Source organism: Chiloscyllium plagiosum, unplaced genomic scaffold, assembly GCF_037043375.1.
Source record: "Chiloscyllium plagiosum isolate Xiang-an unplaced genomic scaffold, Cpla_swu_hap1 HiC_scaffold_7, whole genome shotgun sequence".
In the NCBI taxonomy this organism is placed as follows: domain Eukaryota; kingdom Metazoa; phylum Chordata; class Chondrichthyes; order Orectolobiformes; family Hemiscylliidae; genus Chiloscyllium; species Chiloscyllium plagiosum.
Window position 1 is genome coordinate 79,594,848 of NW_028270145.1, and position 14,382 is coordinate 79,609,229.

The window sequence follows — 14,382 nt, forward strand, 5'->3', positions numbered from 1 at the left end:
CGCTGCAACTCCCAGGTCATTTCCTCTGCCCTGAAGCTCTTCAACCATATCCTGAAATAGACTACACTATGCTACTTTCTCCCCACCCCCACCCTTCTCTCATTTATCTCTCCACCCTTCAGGCATTCTGCCTGTTTTCCTGATGAAGGGCTTTTGCCCGAAACGTCGATTTTCCTGCTCCTTGGATGCTGCCTGAACTGCTATGCTTTTCCAGCACCACTCTAATCCTGAATCTATCTACGCTTCTCTGTACCTGCACTTGAACGCTATGATCATTCGATTCAACAGCCAGTTACTGAGCTTTGTCACTTACACAGGTGGAGCAAAATTTACATCTGCAACACAATGCTACACTTCAAACTCAACTTTTGATTTGGTGCCCATGCCCCTCACACAAACCTCTCTCTGCTTGGCACGTGGAAAAGTATCATTATTAAGTAATAAATGTATGTTGAGTAGAGTTCATTTATACAAAAAAAGTTGTTCTATTAAAATAATCTGTAAAACTGTTTTATAAGATGGGAAATGATCTCCGAAGCAAAAACGTTGAAAACTCCTATCCTGTACAGTTATATTGTTCCAACTTTTATTGTTTTTAGATCCTTTTTAGTTTTTTGAACCTGTTAGTTTGAAATAAATTTGCTGATGTTTTTAGCTCAGATGGAGTGTCTTTTATATTGTAAGAAATTTAAATCTTTTCTGTTTACTGATGTGTTCTATTGGAGGTATAGCTGCCTGTGTCTTTTCTCTTCTAGGGATGCCCCTTGACACCTTTGCCCCCAATAAGTGTAGCTATTCGGTTTACATATGTCCTTCAAGACTGGCAACAGTACTCCTGGCCTCAGCAACCTCCAGGTAGGAACATGGCAGGTCATATTTAATGGCATAGACAGTAAATATGTATCTAATTATTCAATTTAAAGTTTGCAGTTGAGTTCGTTGTCATTGAACAAAGCTCTCTTTCTCTGCACTGTCATTGAATTAAAAACTCAAACAGCAGGTTATAATTCTTTTCATGTATATATTTGTGGAAAGATGGCGGCAGAATGGTAATGTCACTTGTCTAATAGTCCAAAATCTTTAGGCTAGTGTTCTAGGACATGAATTAAAATCCCACCATGGCAAATGGTGAAATTTGAATTCATTAAAAATCCAACCTGATGTCAACTGTGTAACTGGATAAAAGCAAATTACTGCGGATGCTGGAATCTGAAACCAAAAGGGAAAATGCTGGAAAATCTCAGCAGGTCTGGCAGCATCTGTAAGGAGAGAAAAGAGCTGACGTTTCGAGTCTAACTGACCCTTTGTCAAAGCTTTGACAAAGGGTCAGTTAGACTCGAAACATCAGCTCTTTTCTCTCCTTACAGATGCTGCCAGACCTGCTGAGATTTTCCAGCATTTTCTCTTTTGGTCAACTGTGTAACCACTGTCAATTGTTGTAAAAGCCCATCTGCTTCACTAATGCTCTTTAGGGAAGAAAATCTGTCACCCTCACTGGTTTGGTCTACCTATAACTCCAGACCCACAGCAATGCGGTTGATTCTTAGCAGTCCTGTGGAAAATTAGGGATGGCTAATAAATGCCAACCTAACCAGCGATGCCCACACCCCATGAATTGAAATAAAATTACCTTTATGCAAATTTTTTTATTCTTTAGTGGGATGGTGGTGTTTCTGACAAAACCAGCATTTGCTGCCTGAATTGTCCTTCAGAAAGCAGTGAAGAACCTGCTTCAGAAGATCTATATCAAATATGCCCACAATGCTATTAGGAGCAGAGTTTCAGGATTTTGATGCTGCGACAATAAAGAAATAGCGATTTAGTTCCATAAGTATTTAGTTCTATGTCAGGATGGTGTGTGGCTTGGAGTGAAACTTGGAAGGTGGTATTCCCATATGTCAACTGTCTTTATTATTATAACTGTTAGAGGGCTCAGGTTTGATTAATGGTCCCCAGTGAGGCTTGGTATGTTATTGTAGTCCATCTTGTATATGACACAAGATGGACTACAACATTTGCTAGTTTGTATATATCTCACTGTGTATCAGTGGTGGAAGGTCTGAATTTTTATGGTGGTGGGTGGAGTGCCAAGCAAGCAAGCTGCTTTGTCTCGGAATCTGTTGAGCTTTTTGAGTCTGAGGAAGCTCCATTCATTTTGGCAATTTGGGCTAAAAGGCCCGTTTCCATTCTGTCAACCTCTATAACTCTATAAATGACGAGTCTTTCAGCCCACTTCTGACTGTGCTTTGCAGATAGTGGGCAAGCTTTGGGGAAACAGGGGCTCAGTAACTTGCCACAGAATTTCCAGTCTCCAATTGGTTCTTGTAGCTATGGTAAGTAAATGGTCGATCCAGTTCAGTTTATAGTCAGTGGTAATCCTTGGGATGTTGATGGTAGGCAGTTCAATGGTAGTCATTCCATTGAATGTCAGTGAGAGGTGATAGTCCATAATTAGCACTTGTGACAGGACTGTTACTTGACATTTTTCAGCCCAAGCCTGAATTTTTCCTCGTCTTGCTATATATAAAGGAGTTGGGAATGCTACTTTATTTATTCACTCATGGCACATGGGTGTGACTGGCTGGTCAGCCAACATTTATTGCCCAAGCCTAGCTGTTTTTGAGGTGGTGGTGGTGAGTTGCCTTTTTGAAATACTGCAGTCCACTGAGCATAATGTGAATATCTCCACTTCTTCCATAAAGTGGCCATCTTTTCATCAAGTCAGAAGATAGTTAAAACTAGGATATTAGCCTGAGGAACAGCTGCAATAATAACCTGGGGCAGGAATGATAGATCTTCCACAGTCATCATCCTATGACTTTAAGCAGTGAAATGTTTTCCCCTGAATCTCATTGTGTTCAATTTTGCTGGGGCTGAAAGAGAAGAGTTGCCTTGACAGAATCCAAACTGACTATTAGTGAACAGGTTATTGCTATGAAGATACCATTAGCATGATCAAAGTTCCCTTCCATCATTTTTTTGATGATAAAGAGTAGTCTGGTAGTAATTTGCATGATTGGGTTTGCTGTGGTCTTTGAGTATAAATGCCTGAGCAATTTTCTACATTGCTGGCAGCGCTACTGCTGTGGAGTTGTTGGTGAACCGAGTCTTTGTAATATCCAGTATACTCTGGTTAGTTGTTGAATTGTCTCCAACTTAATGTAAGAGGAGTGCAGAGATTTAATATAATCAATAGTTGTGGAATCACCTGTTGCATGATTCTGCTGTTTAGCAAGCAAATAATCCTGTGTTGTAGCTTAACTAGCTTATTACCTTATTTGTTGGTATCCTGAAATGGTATCCAATGAAGAACATTGAATTGAATTGAATTGAATTTATTGTCACGTGTACCAAGGCACAGTGAAAAGCTTTGTAGTGCGAGCAATACAGGTCACATAGTTAAATAGCATAGATAAGTAAATAATAGATAAACAGTGGCAAAAATAAAAACACAGGTACAGGCGAAAGCTAAGAGTAGGTGAGTCCATTCAGTAGCCTAACAACAGTAGTATAGGAACTGTTTTGAAATCGGCTGGTGCGTGTTCAGGCTTCTGTACCTTCTCCCCTAGCTTGATAGTAATGGTACAATGAGGGATATACCAGGCTGTGAGATTACATTTTACAGAATAAAATTCTGCTGATAGCTGACTGTTAAAATGCTAAATCTATTTGAATTTATCCTGTTTAGCATCATGGTAGTATTGCCATGCAATGCCGTGGGTGGTATCCTCAAAGTAAAGATGGGCCTTTGTAGAGTCATAGAGATCTGCAACATAGTAGAATCCCCTTTGGCCCATTGCATCTTGCTGGTCAAATAACCTCCTAACTATTCTAATCCTATCTTCCAGCAGTTTGTCCATTGCTTTGTATGCCTTGACATCACAAATGCACGTCTAAATGAAAGTCTTATTATATAAGGAGCATTTGAGGACTCTGAGTCTTTACTGAATGGAGTTTAGAATGATGAAACTTACAGAATACTGAGGGGACTGAAAAGATGTTTCCACTTTTTTGATTATATTAGGAGAGACTAAGATTCGAGAGCACAGCCTCCAAGTGAAGTGACAACACTTTACTGTTGATATAAGGAAGGGTTTCTTCAGCCAGAGGGTGGTAAATCTGTGGAACTCATTGCTGCAGAAGGCTGTGGAGGCCAAGTCATTGAGTGTATTTAAGACAGAGATAGGTTCTTGATAAGTAGGAGGATTAAGAGTTACAGGTAAAAAGCAGGAGAATGGAATTGAGAATCATCAGCTATGATAAAATGATGGAGCAGACTCAATGGGCTGAATGGCCTAATTCTGCTCCTATATCTTATGGTCTTATCCTGTCATGCACAGATGACTCTGTGACAGGTAGATTGGTGAAGATAAGATTCAGTAGGTTTTCTTCTCTTGGTTCCTTCATCACCACCTGCAGTCCCAATCCATTTTTCAGTTCCAGATTTATTAATTGAATAGAAATTTGCTCAGCTGATAGGTTCAAGAACATAACCTATACCCTCAGCATTAAAATCAAAATATTGTTGATGCTTAAAATGTGAAACCAGCACAGAATATGCTGGAGGAACTCAGCAAGTGCGGAGAGAGAAAGAGCATGAATATTTGAGTCCAGTATGACTCTTCAGAACTTTCAGTTCAGACATGCTGTTTGATATGCAGTCTTTAGGATGTATGACTTACATACCAAGCACCTCTTAGACCGGGAAATTCATTTACCACATTATTCATCTGTGTGATAGACAGATCATCTTTTTGGCTTGTGGGCAGCATCCTATTTGTAGTGAACGCCACTAATGTTGTTACTGCATAGTAGCAGTGTGAAACAGCTAGCTTTACCTGTTGCTCAAATTTTTGAGATACATCCAGTTTTGCACAATGAAATAACGTTTAATAATACCAATAACAGTAGAAAATGCTGGAGATACTCAGCAGATTTAGCAGCAGTGCACAGAGGAACTGAGTTAATGTAGGAGGTCAAGCGTTTGCACAATATACAGTGAGAGATCAGGGTAGCCATTGTATTGCAGATTGTCTTTGCACCCTCTTTCAGGAAGAAGCATGCATGGTGAGCAAATGATTGGGGTCCTTATTTGAGGCTGTTGATAATGTTGTTTCTTTAGCTCATGGAACTAAGGAATCCTCAAGTATATATTGAGCAATAAAGGTAGGCTTACAGCAGCCAGCTACATTCCTTCTAATTTTTCCAGCTGCTTTACAGACTTCAGAGGTCTGTGTGGGGCAGTGGCTGGAGAAGCCAGAAGTGAATATGTTGGCCTGCCAATCTGCAGACTGGCTGAGTGGCTGCTTAACTTAGAACATTAGCTGCCACTAGTCACAACCCATCCTTATGGATAATTTCTCGACTAGCAAGCCAAAGAAAGAGAGCTCATTGGAATGTGTGGGTGGCCCAAGATGCACAAAAATAAAATGCCTTAACTCCCTATCATACTTATGACTGGTTCTGCAGCATTAATTGTCCATAGAGTTAGATAATGTGCTACAAACAATTTTGAGCAACACCTCCTTCAAATGTTAAGGATTCAGTGTTCAGGAGTTTATTTGACATTGCTAGCTTATTCACTGACGTTCCACTCAAGGCACTCATTGACATTTGCATGGCCGGTTACTTCATGGCAAACTAAACCCCGAATTCAGCAACTCACGCAGTTCAATTCAGTTTTGCCAACACTAAAAGTTCTCAAATGCATGGTGTTGCATGAGACCCAACTATGCCCAGCTCTGTAAGGTCCCATGAACTTGATTCAATGATATCTAACCTCCTACCCTTTGGAATGTTTCTGATTTGTAGATGATACTTGTGTTATATTTGTATCCTTCTGTAAATGTTATAATGGACTCCATCCTGCATTCAAATTGTGTTCTTCCAAATGTCCTGACAAGTACTGTGTCCATTTCTGGTTGCACTGTTCTAAGAAGGATATCATTAAACCAGAGAAGGTTCAGAAGAGATTTACCGGGATGGTGTCGGGTTTGGAAAGTTTGAGTTATAAAGAGAGGCTGGATAGACTGGGATATTTTTTATTGGAGTATAGGAGGTTCAGAGGTGACCTTATAGACGTTAATAAAATCATGAGCATCAATAGGGTTAATGGTAAATGTCTTTTCCCTAGGATGGGGTATTTCAAGACTAGGGTACAAAGTTTTAAGATGAGAGGAGAGAGGTTTAAAAAAGACCTGGGAGCAAATTTTTATACACAGGATGGTTTGCATACGGAATGAACTTCAGAGGAAGTAGTGGATGTGTGCACATATTAAAAGATACTTAGATAATTACATGAATAGGAAAGGCTTGGAGGGAAACCGGCCAGGAGAAGGCAGATGGTTTAGTTTGGGATTATGTTTGGTGTGGACTGGTTGGACTAAAGGATCTGCTTCCAAGCTGTATGAATCTATGAATCTGTGTGCAAGGGGATAGAAAAACAGAGTTAATGGTTTGGGTCCAGTATAATTGTATATCACAGCAGTACTTTTCACAGTACAATATTCAATCCATATGCAAGCATAACAGAAAAAAAAACAGAAGTTGCTGGAAAAGCTCAGCAGGTCTGGCAGCATCCGTGAAAAGAAATCAAGTTAACATTTTGGGTCTGGTGACCCTTCCTCAATTGATCGTAGCTAAGAAAATGTCAGTTTATATGCAGAAGTTAGGGTTGGGGAAGAGGATAAGGAGTAAACGTTAGATAAGGAGAGAGCCCAAAAGAGAAAAGAACAGTTGGACAGAAAAGGTAGTCGATAACAATCAGGCTGGGTGGATGAATAGTTGTTAATGGAGACTGTTAGTGGCTAACAATGTGTGTAATGGCAGACTGTGAGATAACCAGGCCTAGGAGGCTAGGACATGCACAGTTCAGGCCCTAAAATTATTGAACTCAATATTGAGTCCAGAAATCTGTGGAAATTGAGGTGTTGTTCTTCCCACTTGCTCTGAACTTTGCTGAAGCACTGCAGCAACCCTGAGACAGAAATGTTGGCCTGGGAACAGTGTGTTGTGTTAAAGTGGCGGGCAATGGGAAGTTCAGGGTCCTTTTTGTGCGCAGAAGGTAGATCTTCTGCAAAATGGTCACCCAGTCTATGCTTCGTTTACCCAATGTAGAGGAGACCATGTGATTCATAGAATCCTTACAGCATGGAAACGGGCCATTTGGCCCAACAAGTCCACACCAACTCTCTCTCTGAAGAGTATTCCACACAGATTCCCTAACCTATTACTTTACATTTCCTCTGACTAATGTACCTAACCTACACATCCCTGAACACTATATGGGCAAGTTAGCGTGTCTGTTCTTATCAGGACAGGGGTCGAGTTGCGAGTCATCAGAGCTAGTGGAGATCATCGCTGGATCGTGATTGGACGTTGGAGGATCGTTTGGTTGTGCTGACCTGCTATTGATGGATCTTCATGCTGGCTTCGGCCTAACGCCAATTCAGGGACCAGCCAACCTCAGAGCTATGGCCTCAACAGCTGCCCACAGCCCTGGGCAGGGGGTTCGAAACACAGTCAGGGTGACTGTGAAGAAGGTAGAGGATCGTACACCAGTCGACTGCATCCTGTTTATTAAGAAAGTACTGCTGGGATGCTGTGGGTTCGCTGCAGCGGATGTGTACTGCCTGCAGGATTTCCCTGGGGCAGGCTACTTTGATGTGACCTTCAGAAGTGTGAAGCAGTGCGAACAGCTCCTGAAGGCTTTCAAGGAGAAGGAAGGGAGCCGCTGTTCTCCATCTTATTGGAAATCCCATTGTGTGTGCTTCCTGCACAGAGGAGTCGGGTTGTTACAATCCATATGTACAACCCCTATGTTCCAGTGGCTGATGTCCTGACCTTCCTGGGAAGGTACGTCCAAGTTGAGGGAGAAGCCACTGATGTGATCGACCCCTTTGGGATCTGGACCAGTAAGTGGCAGGTCAGGGTAACTCTGAGGGTCGATGACAATGTGAACATTCTCCACCCACCCTCGAGCTTCGCAATTGGAGGGAGCAGAGGCTACCTGACATATGCAGGCCAGCCGAAAGTGTGCCGAACCTGTGGGAAGTCGGGACACGTGGCGGCGGATTGCAAGGTGACCATCTGCAGGAACTGCAAACAGGAGGGTCACCTGACTAAGGACTGTCAGGAAGCAAAGAGCTGCAACCTGTGCGGAGAGGCGGGCCACATGTACAAGACCTGCCCAAGACGGGGGGATCCCCACTTGCGCGCAGATGGCTGGAGGTGGCAATGTGAGCCGTGGACCCCCAAAGACCAGTAAGGTCCACCCAGACAGCAGGGAAACAGAGTCCGGTGGCACCCAGAAAGAAGAACAGGCTGGAGTGGAGGAGGTGGCAGCCAGCGGAGAGACACAGCAGCTGATCCTAGCTCTAGCTGGGCAGATGGAAGCAATGGAGGAGAAGGAAATCGAGCAGACAGAGGAGTGGATACCTGTTAAAAACAGGAAGAGAAAATCCTGCCAGGCCCCCAAAGCCTGCACGAGGGAGGGACGGCTAGCTCTTCGGATGAGGAAGACGGGCGCAAAGAATGTCATCACCACCAGAAGAAGAGACAGAGCGCCGTAGATAAAGAGGAGGGCATTTCCTCCCAACCAGGAAACAACGGACCCCCCGAAGTCCATCCTCCACCCAGTGAGAACCAGCGGGTACCCACTGCCCCACAACTACAGGCAACTGAGAGCTATGATCCTCTGACAGTCCCATTGTCAGACACAGAACTGGACGGTGCGGACCCTCGCCTTGGCTCAATGACTCCAGAGCAGGTAAATGACCCCAGTGAGGGCCTGTACAGCTACCTCAACCCAGCGAAGGTCCAGCAGTTCGTGCTCACCATGGGGATACAGACATCTACCCCAGAGACAGGACAGTCAAATGGACAACAGTAACCCCATAAACTGGGGGTTAAAGAAGGTTCATTTGCTATCGTATAACAGGGCACCCACTCAGTAGGTGGGTTCTGCTGAAGCCACAGCTAAATACTAAGAGACTGGATGGTTAATAAAGGGAACTGTAAATAGGATAACTGTAAATTCGATTAATTCAATCTGTTCTTTGTAATGTTAAGACATGCAATGTATATATCTATGAACAACATGACAAATTGTACCAAAGATTTATTTCTATGAATAAAGTATATTTTGAAATAAAAAAAATAGGCAATTTATAATGGCCAATTCACCTAACCTGCACATCTTTGGACTGTGGGAGGAAACCCACACATATATGGGGAGAATGTGCAAATTCCACACAGGCAGTCACCCGAGGCTGGAAGTGAACCCGGGTTCCTGGCACTGTGAGGCAGCAGTGCTAACCACTGACCTACCGTGCTGCCAATTGGGTAGCGAATACATTAGACTAGATTGTGAGAAGTGCAGGTAAAGTGCCGCTTCACCTTGAAGGTATATTTGTTTGGATACTGACGAGGGGGGAGGTAAATGGGCAGGTGTTACACTTCCGGCAGTTGCAGGGGAAGGTGCTGTGGGACTGTGGTGCAGGGGACAGTGTCGGCAATAAAGAAAGAGTGAACCAAGGTGTCCCGGAGGCAACAGTGCCTGTGGAAGGTGGACAAGGGAAGGGAGGAGAATGTGTGTCTGATGATGGCATCTTACTGGAGGTGTCGGAAATGATGGCTGATCTTCTGGATGTAAATGGTGGGAATCCTGGTGGGAGGGAAGGGGGGTTGAGGGTGGAAATGCAATAGATGGGCCCTGTTGACAATGGTGTTGGAGAATCCTTGGTTGAGGAAGAAGGTGGACATTTCGAAGACTCCCTTGTAGAAGTTGACCTCATCGGAATATATGAGATGGAGGAACTGAGGAAATGGAATGGAATCTTTACATGAAACTGGGTGTGAGGATGTGTTTTCCAGTTAGCTATTGGAATTGTTGGGTTTACAGTGAATATTAGTGGCTAGTCTATCCCCACAAATGGAAACAGATGTCGAGGAAGGGAAGGGAGGAGTCAGAGATAGATCAGATGAAAGTTAGGGCGGGTTGGAATTTGGAAGTGCAATCAATTAACTTTTCCAATTCTGGATGAGAGAGGGAAGCAGCACCGATAATATCATTGATATATCGGAGAAAGAGTTATGGCAAGCATAATAGTTCAGGCTGCTTGTTCAAATTTGGCTGTTTGAAATAGATTGTGATAAGTTACGGACATGGATAATACTGTAGTTTTGAATTTCTGCAATTTGCGCAACATTATGACCTTCCCTTTCGCCCTTCCTAATGTATATTTTGAGGCTGTTGCCTTAGTAACATCTGGTCCCTTTCACAGTTGAACATAATGTTGCAATTTAATTGCATCAATAATAATTGCATATGGTTATGGATAGATGTTGGCTCCCCTGATCTTAAGGTAAACATTATGTTTTAAAGGCCTTTATTTCGGTATGTATTTTTCTTTATAGAGGAGGTGTTAAGAATTTGAAATTTTCTGCCATAGGTTGTTGAAACGCTATCTATGGAGAAAGAGGAATAATAAGAGGAAAGTAATGTTGGAAAGCATTAGACCAGATGGTCATGGATTAATTATTAATGTGACTTTTTGAGCAGAGTTGGCTGTTCTTGTACAGCAGCAACATTCTCCACGGTGAAGCTTAATCACATTTTAAAAGAATATGCCTAAATCTCATAGCTCTGACTTTAAATGAAAGGCAATGGATTCATGGGTGAGGTGCCAGTTTGATATGATCTGAAGCTAGGTCCCTTGATTGGACACATTGTAAGAAAGGGTTGTGTAAAGATTTGTAGCTCAGGTGCTGGTTGTCATAGTTGTGGGTATGTTCGCTGAACTGGGAAGTTGATTTGCAGATGTTTTGTCCCCTGTCTAAGTGACATCTTCAGTGCTTTGAAGCTTGCTGTGAAGCGCTGCTGTATTGTGTCGTCTTGAATTTGGTTCTGTTTCTGCTGCGTCCGGTTGCTGGTTCCGGTTGTTCGTTGTCGTGTCCGTTATATTGGGGCGAGGTTAATGTGCTTGTCAATGGAGTCCGTGGCTGAGTGCCATGCTTCTAGACATTCTCTGGCTGTCCTATGTTGAGCTTGTCCTATGATTGTTGTGTTGTCCCAGTCGAATTTGTACTCCTTGTCATCTGTGTGTGTGGCCACCACAGCTGGTGGTGGTGTTTAGTGGCTAGTTTATGTTTGTGGATGTGGATTGCTAGTTGTCTGCATGTTTGCCTTGTATAGTGTTGCATGCAGTCTTTGCATGAAATCTTGTAAATTACGTTTGTCTGGCGCATGATGGGTTTTGGGTCTTTTGTCCTGCTGAGTTGTTATCAGTGTGACTGTTAGTTTATGGGCTGTCTTGAATCCCAGTGATCGGGGAAGTCTTGCTGTCAGTTCCAAGATTTTTTTTATATAAGGTAGCGTGGCTGGTGAGTTAGGTCGTGGCATGTCCTTGTCATGTTGTTTGTCTCAAGCTTCTGGGGATGTCCGTTTTCGGCAAATACTCTGTAGAAGTGTTCTTCTTCCCTTCGTAGGTCCAAAGTACTGCATTGTGTTGTATTCCTTTTTAACAGTGTCCTAATGCAGCTTCTCTTGTGTGTCTGGGTGGTTGCTGTTGTAATTCAGGACCTGGGTCGGTGTGTGGGGCTTTCCTGTACACTTTTGTGGTGCATTCACCATTCTGTGTTCTTTGTATCAACACATCCAGGAATGGGAGTTGATTGGTTTCCTCCTCTCTTGTAAATGATCCCTGTGAGTATGGTGTTGATAATCGGGTGTATGTTCTCGATTTCTGTTTTCTTAATGATAACAAAAGTATCATCTACGTGTCTGATCCAGAATTTGGATTTGTGGTTGGGCACACAATCTATGCAGTTATCGCAAGAATTCCTAGACAACATCAAGAACATAAACATAAGCAAGGACGTAACAATGGTGTCATTTGATATAACAGCACCGTTCACTTCAATTGACAAAACTCTAGACAGAGAGACCTCTAGACAGAGAGACAATAGTCAACCTCCTGGACAAACAGAACAGGCAACATAATGGGAAGCTATCAACAAGAACTGCATACTCAAACTAGTAGACCTGTGCTTAATGACGCACTTCTCATTCACCACCCAAATATGAGTTGTGTGTGTGGTGCTGGAAAAGCACAGCATCCGAGGAGCAGGAAAATCGATATTTCAGGCAAAACACTCTCTACTCTAATCGCCAGCATCTGCAGTCCTTGCTTTTGCCTAACCAAATATCTGAATAGATCAATGGAACACCTATGGACTCACCCATTTGATAGGAGAAGCAGTGATGCAAAGGTGGAACAAACAGCCCTCCCACCGAACCGCCATGCTCGGACAGCAACTTATCAGACAAAAGCCCCTATAACCATCATGTGCCATCCTGTAATTTACAGGATTCCACACAGACAACACTATATAGGGAAAACAGGCAGACAACTAGCAATCAGCATCCACAAACACCAACTAGCCACTAAATGCCATGACCAACTGTCCCTAGCAGCCATCACACAGATGGCAAGGACCACAGATTTGACTGGGACAACACAACAGTCCTAGAACAAGCTAAACATTGATCAGCCAGAGAATTTCTAGAAGCATGGCACTCAGCCGTGGACTCCAGCAATTACATTAACCTAGACCTAATATACTGGCCACTACAATGAAAAACCAGAAGCAGCAGAAACTGAACAAAATAAATTCCAGAAGAGACAGTACAGCAGCACTTTACAGGAGGCCCCAGAGCACTGAAGATGTCACCTAGATAGGGGACGAAACATCAACTTGCCAGCTCGGCAAACATACCCACAACCACAACGTTGTGTGAAAGCCAAGTAGTGACTGTTTAATCCCTGAGCTACCACTAAATCAGGATAGATTTACAAACTTAGTTATCAATTGGCTCCTCAGTCTAATTGACATCTTCTGGTGGCTGAGAATTCCAGTTCAACCCCTTCCAGCCTCATTCATTCAGGGAGATTTTGTTGCCATTGGGGATATTGAAACTGGCCGGTTGACCAATTAAATACATCTAGTAGTCATGTTTCCCACTGTATTAAATCTAGCCCAAAGCATAAAAATCAAAACTGATGTTTCATTTGCAGGTTAGGTGGATTGGCCATGCTAAATTGCCCATTACGTCCAGGGATGTGCAGGCTAGATGGATTAGCCATGGGAAATGCAGGGTTACAGGGATAGGGTGGGGGATGCTCTTTGGACAATCAGCATGGACTTGGTGGACCGAATGGCTTGTTTCCACACTGTAGGATCCTATGAGAGAAGTGCCACTTTTTGGATGAAACATTAAATCGAGGCCCCATCTTGTCTCCCAGGTAGATAGAAAAAGCTTGTATGTTACTATACTTATCCCTCAGTCAACGTTGCAAGAGCAGATTATCTGGTCATTATTACATTGCTATTTGTAGCAAATTGATGTGTGTAAATTAACTTGCGTGTTTTCAATATCACAAAGCAATTAGGTTGAAAAAGCATTTGAAACGTTGTGGAAAGCTAGATACATGCCCAAGTCTTTTGTTTCTACAGTTAGTACATCATTTGTGTTCCATGATGTTTGTGGGTACCAGTCAGAGGTAGAGCTGCTGAAAACAAGACTAAGGGGAGCAAAATGATAGCATTACGAGCCTAAATTCTATGAAAATCATGAATAGTCAAAAAACTGATGAGTATGGGATAAATCTTAGCTTACCAGGCATTATTCTTGGACCTGATTTAAGTTCTATGGTATTGCTGTATTTTATCTAATGGACTGGATAATTCAGGAATTTAAAGTTAATTCATGTATGGTAGAGCTTTATCAGCTACATAAGACTTTGAAAGTTTCTGACGTCTTATGGGAGCGAAATGCCTCATACAAAATTTTCCTTCATGTATAGATTTTGATGCATTGGTTGGAGGAGAAGTGGGTGGTCTAGAATTTGGAAAATTACCATTTGGAGCATGTGAAGACCCTATAAGGTAAGGCTATGCCATTTCTTGATGCAAAAAGCAGTATTAAAAATGAGGTTATGCTTGTTCTTATTTTCATTTCTCTGATCCTGAAGTATGTTATAGTAGAAGAAACGTTTTTCAGTTTAGTAAGTTACGTTTTGGTAATTAATCTTGTTTGCCTACCTGTTATCAGTTAAAGAGTTCTACCACTGGACTAGATCAAGATAATATAACCTATTTAAATATAATTATTACTACCAATTATAAACAGTAGATTGAAGCATAAACATAACTGCTGTATATAATACAGCTTCAGTGTCTGTTCCCAGCATGCAAAGATGATCAATCTTGCTACAATAAATGATTCTGGTGCTACAAATCTTTTAGAGATGTTTGCTTAAAAGGCTGCTTGTCTCTCCTTATATTAGGTTTTTCTGAAGGTCTTGCACAAATATTCCATGC

At 42.4% G+C, this 14,382-nt stretch overlaps 1 protein-coding gene across 4 annotated transcripts in view; it reads left to right on the forward strand.

Annotated features, from left to right (window-relative positions):
* Positions 1 to 14,382, forward strand: part of rab3gap1 (RAB3 GTPase activating protein subunit 1) — an 89,460-nt gene that overhangs the window by 28,577 nt on the left and 46,501 nt on the right. For all 4 annotated transcript variants that reach the window (XM_043694040.2, XM_043694041.2, XM_087989203.1 and 1 more), the window contains 2 exons: positions 756 to 855; positions 13,866 to 13,947. In XM_043694040.2, coding sequence (XP_043549975.1) covers positions 756 to 855; positions 13,866 to 13,947 — 182 coding nt within the window. The remainder of the gene's footprint in view (positions 1 to 755; positions 856 to 13,865; positions 13,948 to 14,382) is intronic.